This window comes from Perognathus longimembris, chromosome 17 (assembly GCF_023159225.1).
Source record: "Perognathus longimembris pacificus isolate PPM17 chromosome 17, ASM2315922v1, whole genome shotgun sequence".
Lineage (NCBI taxonomy): Eukaryota > Metazoa > Chordata > Mammalia > Rodentia > Heteromyidae > Perognathus > Perognathus longimembris.
In genome coordinates this window covers 36447126-36460285 of record NC_063177.1, presented here as the reverse complement: position 1 = coordinate 36460285, position 13160 = coordinate 36447126, and the positions used below count along the sequence as shown (strand labels likewise).

Sequence of the window (13160 nt, the reverse complement as noted above, 5' to 3'; positions counted from 1 at the left end):
AGCAGAGACTGGGTCCTCAGCAAGATGGCTGCATTGTTCCTAGCCTCATTCAGTCAGCAGTATGGTCTTCCCTGGTTTCCTCCATGTTAGGGAACTCTTTTTGCATCTTATCAACCCATTGTTGTTGTTTTTGGTTTTGTTTTGCTTTGTTTCTACACTGGTACTGTGGCCTGAACTCAGATCCTTGTGCTCTTGCTTAGCTTTTTTACTCAAGGCTGGCGTTCTTACCATTTGAGATACTCTTTCACTGATTAACTGATTAACTTTTTTACTGATTGGTTTGAGATAAGAGGCTCATAGATTTGTCTGTTTGGGCTGACTTTGAGTTACCATCCTCAGATCTCAGTCTCCTAAGTAGCTAGCTAGGATGACAGGCATGAGCAACCATGTCCAGCTGCAATGTTGTTGGGTTTTTTTTGTTGTTGTTGTTGTTTTGTTAATTCAATTCACTTTGGACTTAAAAACATTTGAGTGGAAACCTTATCTCACTGCCATCCCTAGGAACAATGAAGCCACTGGTTTGACTTCTCACTGGGACTTGTTCTAACCCTTATGAAAATACAGGTATGACTACTGAGATTTAAAATGATGGTTCTCTCCAAGTCATCTCTGTATCTGGACCTCACAGCAGAGGGTGGTGGCTAGGGGAGAGAGAAGAATACTTGGGGAAGAGAGGAACAATCCCAGGCTAGCAGCTATGGTGGGGAGATCAGGGGCAGGTAAGCAAGCAAGTCCACACAGTGTGGTGCTGCGTGGTCAGTGCCCGCTCCACTCAATAAACAATCGTCATCTGTCAGAGGAAGCGTGGCTGTGCAAACCTAATAAGTACTAGGGTCGAATCAGACCTGTATCACTCGCTGTGGCTTTGGGCTTGTCACTGGGCTGCTGAGCCTCAGTAGCCATCTTCCCACTATCTCTGGAAAGAGAACTGCACTAATACCCATGCCACAGAAGACTTGGGGGGCTCTCTGGGGCCATGAGATGCTAGAGAGGCCCTGGGGAGCCGGGTCCATGGTATCTACTCTCCCTATGGTTTTGGTGGGAGGTGCAGGATCCTCTAGGCTGTGTGTTCCAGATGTCAGAAGTGTCAGCTTCAGTTTCAGCCCAGGGTTGTGTGTTTGTGTGTGTGTGTGTGTGTGTGTGTGTGTGTGTGTGTGTGTGTGTGTGTGGTGTGTTCTTGGAATGAAGCTGACTCTCTTCTTTTCATCTGTGGTTGGGCAAGGGGTGACTGACTGACTTGGTAGTAAGCCTGGTAAACCATAGCTTTGTGGAGGAAAGAAAAGTGCTAAGAACTCACTCTTCAGGGACCCGCTAGGGTCAGGTGGTAGAGGGCATAGCTGGTTGGCAGAGCCTAATGCCCTTGTCCTTGGCTTTATTTGGGGTGTGCTACTCAGGTTGATGATGGTGTGGGTTGGGGGGGGGATGAGCTCAAGAGATTGTTTGTTCCACTGGGAGTGACTTCTGAGGGAAAGGAAAGGCAAATCGATGCTTCATGCCCAGGAATAGGGCTAAGGTGGCCCCCAGTCAGGCTTCCAGCCCCCAGGGGGATGAAAGTAACATTTAGCTAGAGGATGGGGAGCAAACAGCAGAGCTAGGCCTGGGCAGGCCAGGGGGCAAGGTGGCTGGTTGGTATTTGGGTATCAGAGTTCTGTATGGGGACCTCAACCCCCGGCCTTTTTAATTTTTCCTCCCTTTTGCACTGTCCTTTGTCCCCTGTGCGTCTCTCATGGATCTCTCTGGAAGCCGCCAGTGTTGGGAGAAGACATTGAAGAAGGGGAGGGGGGGTGGGGGGGAGGGGACAGGGCCCAAGCTGTTCTGTCTGCTTTCTTTCTCCTTTCAGTTTGTCTTTAATCCATCTCTCACTGTTCTCTCTGTGACCAACCTCTCTTGTCCGTCCGTCTGTCTGTCTGGGGGGTGGGGGTAGGGTGGGGTGAGGAAAAAGATATGTCCCTTGCCCTAGACCCTGGTCCACCATCTCCTTGGGAAGTCCTGCTCCTGGGCCTCATTCCCTCATGCTCCCCGATTCCTGATTCCTTTCCATGACAGCCTCCAGGTTAAGGATCCATGCACTGGACATGCCACCCTGAGGGAGGAGGCTAAGGCCACCCACCAGCTTCTCCTGAGAGAATGTTCTAGACTACCTGCAAGCTTTCTCCCTAACTCAGGAGCATGCAAAAAGGCAGCTCCCTTCCCCTCTCCATGTCCACCAGCTTTAGGAAGGGGTAGGGGTAGGCCTTCCTTCCTCCTTTATGGACCCCCTCCCCCCTCCCCCTGCTCTCCAGGGCAGCATAGCCGCAGTTACCATGGCCCTGAAACCACGAAGGTGGAGCGAGCTGCCCCTGGCTTGGCTCCCCACCCCGCCACCTGGCACCCCAGGAACCTCTCTGGGCATAGGGAACCCGGGGGTTGAGGATGGGCAGCCCCAGGCCGGGCTCGCCATGACCCCCCCACCTCCCCCGCGCCCCTCTCCCCTCCCGCAGATCCCGAGCGGAGCAGCCCCCCCATGCTGTCTGCGGACGATGCCGAGTACCCGAGGGAGTACCGGACCCTGGGGGGCGGGGGCGGCGGGGGCGGCGGGGGCCGGCGCTTCTCCAACGTGGGGCTGGTGCACACGTCCGAGCGGCGGCACACGGTGATCGCGGCCCAGAGCCTGGAGGCGCTCAGCGGGCTGCAGAAGGCGGACGCGGACCGCAAGCGCGATGCCTTCATGGACCACCTGAAGAGCAAGTACCCGCAGCACGCCCTGGCGCTGCGGGGCCAGCAGGACCGCATGCGCGAGCAGGTGAGTGGGGGCGGGCCGGGGGCGCGCGGGCCGGGGGCGCGCGGGCCGGGGGCGCGGGGGCGCGGCGTGGGGGTGGGGGTGGGGCCGCGGGGTGGCCACGCCCCGCTGGGGAGCTGCCTCTCCCCGGGGTAGCGGCCTTCAGGAGGTCTTCCCTGAGGCCTGGGCGGGGGTTGGGGGGGGGGAGGTGGGGCACAGCTTCCTGGGATTTGCAGCGCCTGGAGTTGGTCCCCCGGTTGTTTGGGGGGTGGAAGTGCGGGGAAGGCGAAGGCGTGTCCTCGAGGAGTCGTCGGGAGGGAGGGAAGGGGAGAGAGAGGCTTTGGGGACCGACCTGCTGAAGTGAGGTTGTACCCAGTGCTGGAGTTGGGGAGCTTGGACTAAGAGGGGAGCCTGGTTCCGTTGGCTGACGCTGACCTGTCACCAGTTCTTGCAAGGGCAGAGTCCAGAACTGGGGTCTTTCGCCTCTTTCCTCTCTGACCGCACCACTCCTCCTCCATTGTCAGTGGCTTGGTCTGGTGGTCTGGTGCCAACAGGAAGATTGTGAGAGGGAGGTTGGGGGACCAGAACCCGTCTCTTCCTAGGGGGGTGCTTCCTGTTCAGCCTGACCCAGATCCTTATGTACCCCTCTACCCCAAGCATCAGCTTCTCGGCCATGAAAACTAGTATTCTGCCTTCGGTCCTGCATTGGGGGTCAGTGGGTGGTGCCTTAACAGCTGCTGTTTTATTGGATCCTAGGACTTTGGCATTGGCCCCTTGGGGAGAAGGAAGAAAGGATCAGCATCCTTTCACTCACATTGGGGGGGGGGGCAGGGGCGGGCCCTGCTCCCTTTTCCAGGTAGCAGTGGATGTCACTGGAACGTGGGCACATCTCTGGTACCTTGTCTGGCCCCCTGATGTCATCTCCAGCTCTGTCTGGCTTTTGTCTTTTCCTGGCTTCAGAGTCCTGGGAGCAGCATCGGGGGTGGGACTAGGAAGAGTTGCAAGATGAGAGAGAGTATGGCCTTGCTTCTCAGGGAGCCCCCTTCAGTGGGTTCTGTCTGTGTGCTCTGGCTTGGAGGTGGGGGGGGGGCAGATACATTTGTCATCCTATGTCATCCTTTCGTCCCGGTTAAGGACATTTGTCACGAATGCCCCTAGCTGGGGAGAAAGGATGCTTCAATTCTGTTATAAGAGGTACAGCCCTTTGGGAGGGGTCGAGGGGCAGGGACAGCAGGAGGGAGGGCCTGCTCAGAAGGCTTCCTGAAGGAGGAGGAACCTATACAAGACCTAGAAAGAGAGTGAGATTTGCATAGGCAGAGAAGGAGAATGTTTAGGAGGTACAGGAGGGCAGCATGAGCCCAGACTTGGGCTTGGGGAGTGGTGCAGAAGTCCCTCAGGTAGGGAATGTGTGTGGGAGACTTGTGGGACCAGTTGACAAAGTAGGTCTGGAAGGCGGGGACCAGGGGTGGGGGTGGGGTCTGTGGTGTTTGGGGAAGTGGAAGCAGGAGGAGAAAGAATCCATGGGGCTTGGGGTGGGGGGGGGAGACTAAACTTTTAGGAGGCAATGGCAGGGGGGAAACAGTGGGGACAGGGAGATATCAGTGCCTTGGAGGGAAACAGAAGGGCAAGGAAGCCCATGGGAAGGGAAAGAAGGACATCGGATGTAAGGATTGGGTGGGACCTTCACAGCTAGACTCCAGACATGCAGTGCTGGACTCCAGAGGGACCAATGCTGGGAGATCTGCTGGTCAAGGCAGATACAGACATGGGACGTCTGACCTAAGCGCCACCTAGGCCTAATGACGTCTGAGAAGAGAAGGAAGCCTGTGATGATTAGGAAGAGGATCCCAGAAATCCCAAGGGGAGCAGGAGAAAGGTCCCTGAAGGAGTGACCTGGACTGACAAGGAGCCATGTGTCCAGCTGGTGTTGAGAGCTCAAGCTGGGAATGTAGAGAAGCAGTGGGCAACGTCAGGGCCTAGAGAGACTGGGTCGATGAGGAACTGGAGCTGTCTGGGGAGGTGAAGCTGGAGAAAGCTGAAAACGGCCAGAATGGCAGCTTCAAAAGGTGGTAGGCCTGGGAGGGAAGGTATTTCCAGCCTCCAAGGCTGCTGGCATGTTCACTGGCACAAGGAGTCTGGCTGGTAAACATCCAATAAGTACTCTGCAAATACTCAGGGAATGAACACAAACACAACCCCATCACAAGTTCATTCCTTTCCTCTGTCGTGAATCCATTCAGTCCTTCAGAGGGTGAGGAGCAGACACCCACCAAGGCCTGTTCAGCTGCCATGGAGTAACTGGTGCCAGAGCATGGCGCTAGCTTGCCAAATAGTTGAGAGAGGAAAGGAGCAATGGAGAGACAGGACGGAAGGACACAGGGAACCAGCAAATTCTAGGGGAATCAGGGCAGGTGGCCTTGGGGTAGGAGGAAGACGCATCCACCAAGATGGCAGGGAAGGAAGATACACTGTCTACACAGAGAACTGGGGCAGGCCTCTCTTGCTCAGTGGTCCCCATCTGTGAGATGGAAGGGGACACACACAGTGAACAGTGAGAAGGGCCCTCACCAGGGAGGAGCTGGTGCTCAAGATTTCAGACACTTACGTTGGGGAAGACCCTACCCTGCCAGAGAGGAATGACAGACACTCAGAAATGGCCCAGGGCTCTAGAGACCCAGCTGATGTGAGAGACCCCTTGCCCCTCTCTTGTGTGAGCCTGGTGCCAAGGCTTGCCTCAGGAATGCCCCTGCCTGATCCTATCCCAGCCACCCTCCCCCCCAGCGGCTCCTGCCCGCTCCCCCTAATGGGGTGTCCCTGGCTTCACACACACAGGTTGGCGGCTGGACCGTGGACCCTGTGTGCCTCCTCAGCTCCCTCTGCTCCCACCTGCATGGCGACTCCGCCCCCTCCGGGGCTGGCCAGCCCGCCCAGGTGAGTCACCGGCCTCCACCCCCACCCCAAATCCATGCTGGAGCGTGGCTTTGGGAAGGCCTTTTTTTTTTTGGAGGGGGGATATTGAGAATTATTTTGCATCCCTTTCCTTTTATGTAGGACTCCCCCCCCCCCTATTTTCAGGAGACTTTCTATGTCCCTTACTCTCACAACCCCACCCCTCATCATTGTCTAATTCCTTACTTACCACTACCTCCCCAGACTGGTTTGGTTTGAAGGAACAAACTTTTTGAGGGACAATCTCATGATTTAAATCTATGCACAAATATAAGTATCTCCTTTACACAGGAGAACTTCCGTCTTGCTCCATGGCTTCTCAGGAGCCTCTTATTCTTTACACATACACACACACACCCCTTCCCCTAGATCATCTTATTTCCCTATTCACATCCTACTCTTCCATTGCTGAACACACTCAACCTTCTCCTGACTTCTGTATATGTGGTGCTGAGGAATCGAACCCAGGGCTTCAGGTATACGAGGAGAGCACTTTACCACTAGGCCATATTCCCAGCCCTCTTCTCCTGACTTCTGACCAGGAAGTTCTACATGATGTCTCTCTCTCTCTCTCTCTCTCTCTCTCTCTCTTTCTCTCTCTCTCTCTTCTTGCTATGTCAAGGTTTAATCTCAATTACAAAAAAAAAAAAAAAGAGAGAGAATTTGGGCATGTAGCTTTTGGTTCTGAATTAATTCCCCAGTTCCTCACCAAACCTCAGTATGCCTGATGGGAAGATAGATGTCAGCGCAGACAGTGGCATCCTTAGACAAAATACTAGGAGCTGGGTTCCTCTGGATATTTATTATCAGGAAAGAATAATGAGGCCCAAACAGGGAGAAGGGACCAGGGAATCAGAGTTGCAGTTAGGAGAGGACAGCCCAGGAAGGTCTCAACTAGAAAATGTTTATCTTGTATGTGTGGGGAGGACAGTGGGGGTAGAAGCAGCAAATCCAGTGTGTGGAAGGGGTCTAGGTCCTCATACCCAAGGCTGACAAGGCTTGACTTTTTCAAGGAAAAAATAAATGAATGGTCATGGTGGCCATCTAGGAAATGACAAGCCTCCACAGTTGGGGCATTTTGAATTGGGCATAGCACAACTCTAGCAATCTACTGACACACTTGGCATCACTCGCAGGGCATTGAGCCCACTACAGCCCCAACTTGGCCCAACTCAGGAATAAGGATGTGTCTTTCCTCAAGACTGTATGACAAGTGGGACAGACTTGTCCTGCGTGAGACCAAGTGTGCTATGGAGACCAGAGTGGTTGGGACAAGGCTGGCGATGAGGCCGAGAACAGGTGCAGTGTGCGCAGGTGCTTGGGGTTGCCCCAGAGGAATGTCTGAGGGAGAGGACAGGGTTGGGGTGTTTGATGTGTCTGGGGCTGGACTCAGTGATCTCAGTTATGGTCTGTCCACATGGGCTCTCTACTCTCCTGGAGGAGAGGGGAAACTTCCCCCAGGTCGTGTGCAGTATCTTGGTATCACCAGATACTTGGAGCTTAACACACTCTTTGTCCCCAAGGATCACTCTGAGGTTTCTTTCTATAGAGTTAGAGACGTTTAGCGAGGGGCCAGAGTCACCCAGCAGGGCAAGATCAGAGCCATCAGGAAAACTTCAGCAATCTTAGGCCTTCCAGACTCAGCTGGGAATTAAGTCAGGGAAGAATGGAGAGGGCAAAGGTGCACAGCCGAGACCCTGGTGCGGGGAGGCCGTGGGCTCCGAAGGTAGAGCAGGCAGCTGCGACCCGTGAGGGTGGCGGCGGGGAGGAGGACCCTGGGAAGGGATCCGGAGGTTAGAGCGAGCCACTGCCCCTCCCCCTGCCCTCCTCCAGGCGGTCTAACCTCCCTCCCTCCTGCTGCAACCCGAGTCCCGGGCGGCGGGCCGGCAGATCGGGTGACCGCGGCGACGCAGCCACCAGCCTCCGCCGCTCCTCGGCGGGGCTGCGCCGGCGGGGCCGCGCCCGGGGAGGGGGCCGGGGAGGGGATGTGCACGGCGGCCGCGGCGGCGGGCGCGCCGCGCAGCGCCAGGTGGAGTCGCGGTTACCGGGGCGACCGGGGCCCGGGCCGGCTCGGTGGCGGCGGCGGCGCCTCTCGCATTGCAGCAGAGGGCCTCGGCGGCGGCGGAGGCGGCCGGGGGCGGGGAGAGCCGGGGCGGTGGGCGTAGGGGCCGCCCTCCCTTCCCCCGCCCGACGCGGGGGCCGGGGCCGGGGGCCCGGCGCTTGCACCTGTAGCCGCAGGTAAGGTGGGGGTGGGTGGGGGGAGCGGGTCGGCGCGGGGCGGGGACGCGCACTTGGGGTTCGGCTCCGTTAGCACCTAGGGGGGGGGGCGGCCCGGGGCTGGAGGGGGCGGGGGGCGGGAGGGCTGCGCCGTCATTGCGGGTCTCCCGACCTCGGAGAAACGCCCCCGTCCCTTTCCTCCCCCACCTCCCACCGCGGCAGGTGCTTTTCCCTGGGGGCCAGCCCCCACCCCCAAAATGCGGCAGGCGCCCCTCGGAAAGTCATGACCTTCCCGGGGTGCACCCTCGCCCCCGCGCCGCTCCTGCAGCAAGCACGCCCCCTCCACGCGCGCGCGCCGCGCCGGGCAGGCGGGAACCGGGGTCGGTGTCCGCACGCGGAGGGAGGGCGCGGGGGGGGGGGAGGAGCGGGGAGGGAGGGGGAGGGAGGGTCGCGCGTGCGGCGGGGGGGGAGCGCTGAGAACCCCCACGCCGGGGGGACTCGTGTTCACCCGAGTTGAGAGGTGGGTGTGTGCGCCCAGGAGCTGGGCGCGCGAACCCCACGGCTGTCCTTTCCTCTCCCCTTCCCCCCCCCCCCAGGGTGGGTGGGTGGCCGTCGGGGCTCGGGGTCAAGGCGGGGTCACGCATTCCCCTGGCCCACAGAGGACGTAGGCCCCGGGGAGGTATGAGGAGGACCCCTCCTTTCCCCCACAATTGGGCTAAGGCTCACCGGAGGGGCTGGGTCCCGCCCCTCCCAGAGCTAGGCGTGCAGGCACCGAAGCCGGAGGCCAGTGGCTGGGGCGGGGGAGAGGGATGGGCAGAGCTGCACCTCGGGGAGTTCCTTCGCTTTCCCGGGTTCCTGCAGAAGTCCCCTCCCCCATGGATGACATCCTCGTTCGGAGGCTTGGCTGACTTCCATGTTACCCTCTTGGTGCCCTCGCAGGGCGCTCCAGCTCCTGTAGCTGGACTCTGCCCAGCCTTGCTCCCTCCGGGCAGGGCCTTTTTCTTTACAGCCATTTCTTCTTCTTTTTTGTTTTGCCTTCTTCCTGACTTCTGGGAAGGCCTGGTCTTTCCTGAATGTTAGGAGAGGGCATAGCTTGGCCTTGGTGTTGGAAGTGTGTGTGTGTGTGTGTGTGTGTGTGTGTGTGTTTTGCTGGGATGGTGAGCAGAAAGGATCCCAGAGGCCCTCCTGCCTCCCCCCCCCCCCCCCAGGGGCTTTCTCATGCAGGGAGATTCCCAGGGAATGAACCCAGAAGACTAAGCGGCACTTGTGCCAGTGGAGGGAAGAGGGCCAGGCTGAGTATTCAGAGCCACCCCTCCCACATGGGCTGGTCTTATTTTGCTGGCATTTATTCCTTGCCACCTATTTGTTCAGGGCCTGCTATACACCAGACACTGTGGTGGGCACAGCAGGAGGAAGAGATAAACCAGAAAGGAGGGACTGGAAGTTGGGTGAGGAGTGACTGGGAGCATCCCCCTAGGAGAAGAGGGGAGGAGCCCCTGATCTCAGTCATCCAGGGTTATCCCTTGGGTTAACTCCTGGAAAGAGACAGGAGGATGGTTGATCTCCTCAGAGGCCTCTTCTTCCTCCAAGGATAGTGAGTTGCCAGGAAACTATATGCCTCATTCCTGGTGGGGCTGGTTGGAAGAGGATTATTTTCCCCACTTTTTGGACAGGGGACGAAGGAAAGAGGTAGGAATTACTTCAGAGCCATTCTGAGCTTCAGAGCCAGAAGTCCTGGGTTATCATCTTAGCATCACTCATCCGTTCATCCAAGTTCATGGAGCACAAATGCTCCTCTTCCTTCTGTACCTTTTCCTGGAGCTAGGCTGACCTGGAGCACTGATGCCACCATGGCCTTTCTCTTGGGCTGACTTGTGACCTGTTCCTGCCAGGTGACCACCCAGTGAATATAGGCAGGTTTAGGACTCAGGGCAGAGCCCTCATGGTCAAGGTTTGCCTCTGTCTCCCCTCCAGGGCCAGGATGGGAATCCAAGTGATCTGTACAAGGTACCCTGAGTCCAATGTGCTGACATCAGTGCAGTACTGGGAAGGGAACATGTGCCTCTTGATTCAAGAGGTCACCTCTCTGAAACAGCATGTCTGGGATATAGTGGCTAAGGTAGTCAGAGGCCCCTGGTCAGCTAGTAGGAGAAAAAGGATTAAGGACTTTCTCTGTGAGGCCATGAGCACATGCTATGTGTGTGCTACTTTGTGTGTGTTTCTGCAACTTGAGTAGTGTGTAGTGTGTGTATGAGAGGGAGAGGGGGAGGGAGACGGGGGAGAGAGAGACAGAGAGAGAGAGAGAGAGAGAATATCCATGTTTCTATCTGTGACTTTAACATTTGCTGAGAGGATGGGTATGAGTGTTACTGGAAGCTTTGGGTGTATCTGCCTGTGAGACTGTGTGTGATCGAGTCACAGTCCTGGGGATCTGGGTGTGCATTGAGGGAGGGGTGGTGGTCTCTGAATGGATGCTTCTGAGTTGCTGTTTGTTTCTAGATCTGTCTCTCACAGCTTCTCTCTACATGTGCCTTGGTGGGCTGGGTGTTCTTGCTCTGAATGTGCTTGTGATATCCTTTATCTAAGGATGTATCTGAGAGCCCATGTGTCTGTGTGTGGACGGCTCAGTGCTCCAGGGAGCTGTGAGTGGCCCTTGTGTCCGTTGCCTGAGCCTGGTGTGGTGTAGAGCTGGGTGAGGGACAAGGCCTCCTCTGCAGAGCTGTTTATCACTCCGGGTCTGCAGACCTGACTCTCATAAACCTTCCAGTGTCCTCCGCCTGTTCCTGCTGCCCCCTGTGTGTCCACTCCCTTTGCTTCCCCTCCCTCCCAAGGCCACAAGCAGCGGTAACTCCAGCCAGGGTCCACCATGGGCCCTCCCCCAACCCCGCACCCATGGACATCTGCTGGTCCTTGGGTAGTCCAGGCAATGGCTGGGGCTGGTGCATGCTTTGTGTCCCCTTCTTCTGCCTGGTGTGTGACTGTTTCTCTTTCATCTTTTAAAGCCAGCACTCTGGGGGAAATGGCAGTTGTGGTTTGGAGGGTGGGGGCGTGGTTCTGGCAAGTCAAGACTTCTTGAGTCCACCTCCATCCCAGCGTCACCCCCACCCCAAGGTGGGGTGCATCTGCTAAGCCTTCTCCTTGCCACAAAAGCATTTACATGGCACAGGCCACCCTAGCTTCCCATCCTTTCCCCTTCAGGGATGTCTCCCAATGCCCCTCTCCTCTGCCAGTGACTCAGGCTTGGGGAATCTTTTCTGTTTGTGCCAGGCACCCCGGGGCCAGGCCATCTGCTGCCTCTGTCCTACTGAGGCTGGCACCGGTCAGCAGGATGCCCTCAGCTTTGCCAAGAACCAGCGTGCCCCTAGGACTGCTCCTGCCTTGTCCCTAGCCATCTGGAAGGGCCTTCTGGTCTCCAGGGAAGGCAGGGCCTTGTGACCCAGAACCCTGGGTGACTGCGAACGAGGGGGGAGGAACCTCAGTCCCCTCCCCTCTTAGAACCCTCCTCCCATCAGCTTGCCAGCCCCAGGCATTGCACTGTCTCCCCAACTGACACCCCAAATCCCTTTGCTGCTCATACTTCTCCATCCTTTGTCCAGTGCAGGGAGACCACCGGTATCCACTTTTCTCCACAATCCAAGCCTGTCCTGGCACACGGGCCTGTTTGCCCTGTCTGAAACCTCCGCCACTCTCTTCCATTCCCTGCCCAAAGCCTTGTTGGGGTCCTGTTCTGATCCTACATTGCCCCATTCATGTCTTCCCAACTTGCCCACCTAGTTACGTCTGGATCCTCACACTGTTCTCAGTGTCCTGCCCCAGTGCCTTAGCAGCCAGGGAAGTGGCAAGTTAGGCTGCACTGCAGCTCCATGGGTCTGCAGACCACACTTCCTCCCTCTTCCTGCCTGCCTGCCCCTGGCCAAGCTCGCTCCCATGCTGTCCCTTCCCCTTTGCATCCTGGGAAGTGGCAAGTTAGGCTGCACTGCAGCTCCACAGGTCTGCAGACCACACTTCCTCCTTCTTCCTGCCCGCCTGCCCCTGGCCACGCTCGCTCCCATGCTGTCCCTTCCCCTCTGCACAACTTTCTTCCCAGCCTCCAGCTACTTCATTTTTAAGACCCAACTCAAATGCTTTCTTTTCTGGGGAAAGTTCCCTGGTCCCCCGCAACCAGGTGCCATCTCTCTGACCTCACAGCCCACATGAATTCCTCCCCTCTTTTAGCGGTCTTGTGGGCTCCCTGTATTACAGTCTTCTGTGCTTCCCTTCTCCTCTCCCCCACAACTGTAGGTTTCTGACAACAGTTACTATAGCTAGAAAGTGGCTTGTAAGCATCTGGAACATTCTTTCCTACCTCTCCTCCACCCCCACCATCCAGAAGACTAGGAACCTGTCCATCTTGGGTGCACCAGGATGTTGGGGTCTCAGTAGAGAAGGAGATATACTTCATAGGAAACGAGATGGGCATTCCTTCTTTCCTGCTTTCGGGAGTGGGGTTGAGGGCCATGGCACAAGCCTGAGTTCTCCAAGGGTCTCTAACCTGCACTTTATCTCCTGCCTCCTCATAACCATCTCTTCTCTTATTTCCATCAGCAGCCAAACTACTGGAGTTTCAAGGTCAGTGTGTGATGCTTCTGCTCCCATGACAATTGCATGTGCTGCCCCTCCCTGCCTCTCCCCTGCACATGCTTTGCACCGGCTGTGCGTCTGCACGGGTCCCCTGTTATGTGGGAGGTGGACCCAGGGCTGTTGGCTGTGGCTGCTGCTTTGGGATAGTCTGGGTTCACCTTCCAGGGACGTAGACATCTGGACTGTAGAAGGCTAGCCCAGTAGGAGCCTTCTAGAAGGAGCAGGGCTGAGATGGCTGGCTGGGAGAGGAACTTGGACCCAGGATTTCATTTTAGGATCTGTTCCCTGACATCAAATTTCACTTCTCAGCCAGGCGCTGGTGGCTCACACCTGTAATCCTAGCTACTGGGGAGGCGAAGATCCCAGGATCGCAGTTCGAAGCCAGCCTAGGAAAGAAAGTCCATCAGACTCTTATCTCCAATTAACCACCAGAAAACCAGAAGTAGTGCTGTGGCTCAAAGTGGGAGAGTACTAGCCTTGAGCAAAAGAGCTCAGGGACAGTGCCCAGACCCTGAGTTCAAGCCCCACGACAGACCAAAAAAAAGTAAAAAGTTCACTTCCCTGGGCAGTCCTGAGACTCCCTTGTTTTGCTCTTCATCACAGGGGAGTGGATTGG

The 13160-nt window shown here is 56.9% G+C and overlaps 1 protein-coding gene across 1 annotated transcript in view; it reads left to right on the top strand.

Moving 5' to 3' along the window:
• Positions 1-13160, top strand: part of Srcin1 (SRC kinase signaling inhibitor 1) — a 73503-nt gene that overhangs the window by 28404 nt on the left and 31939 nt on the right. The window contains 3 exon segments of the mRNA XM_048365532.1: positions 2481-2782; positions 5591-5689; positions 12509-12532. Of these exon segments, the coding sequence (XP_048221489.1) occupies positions 2481-2782; positions 5591-5689; positions 12509-12532 (425 nt within the window).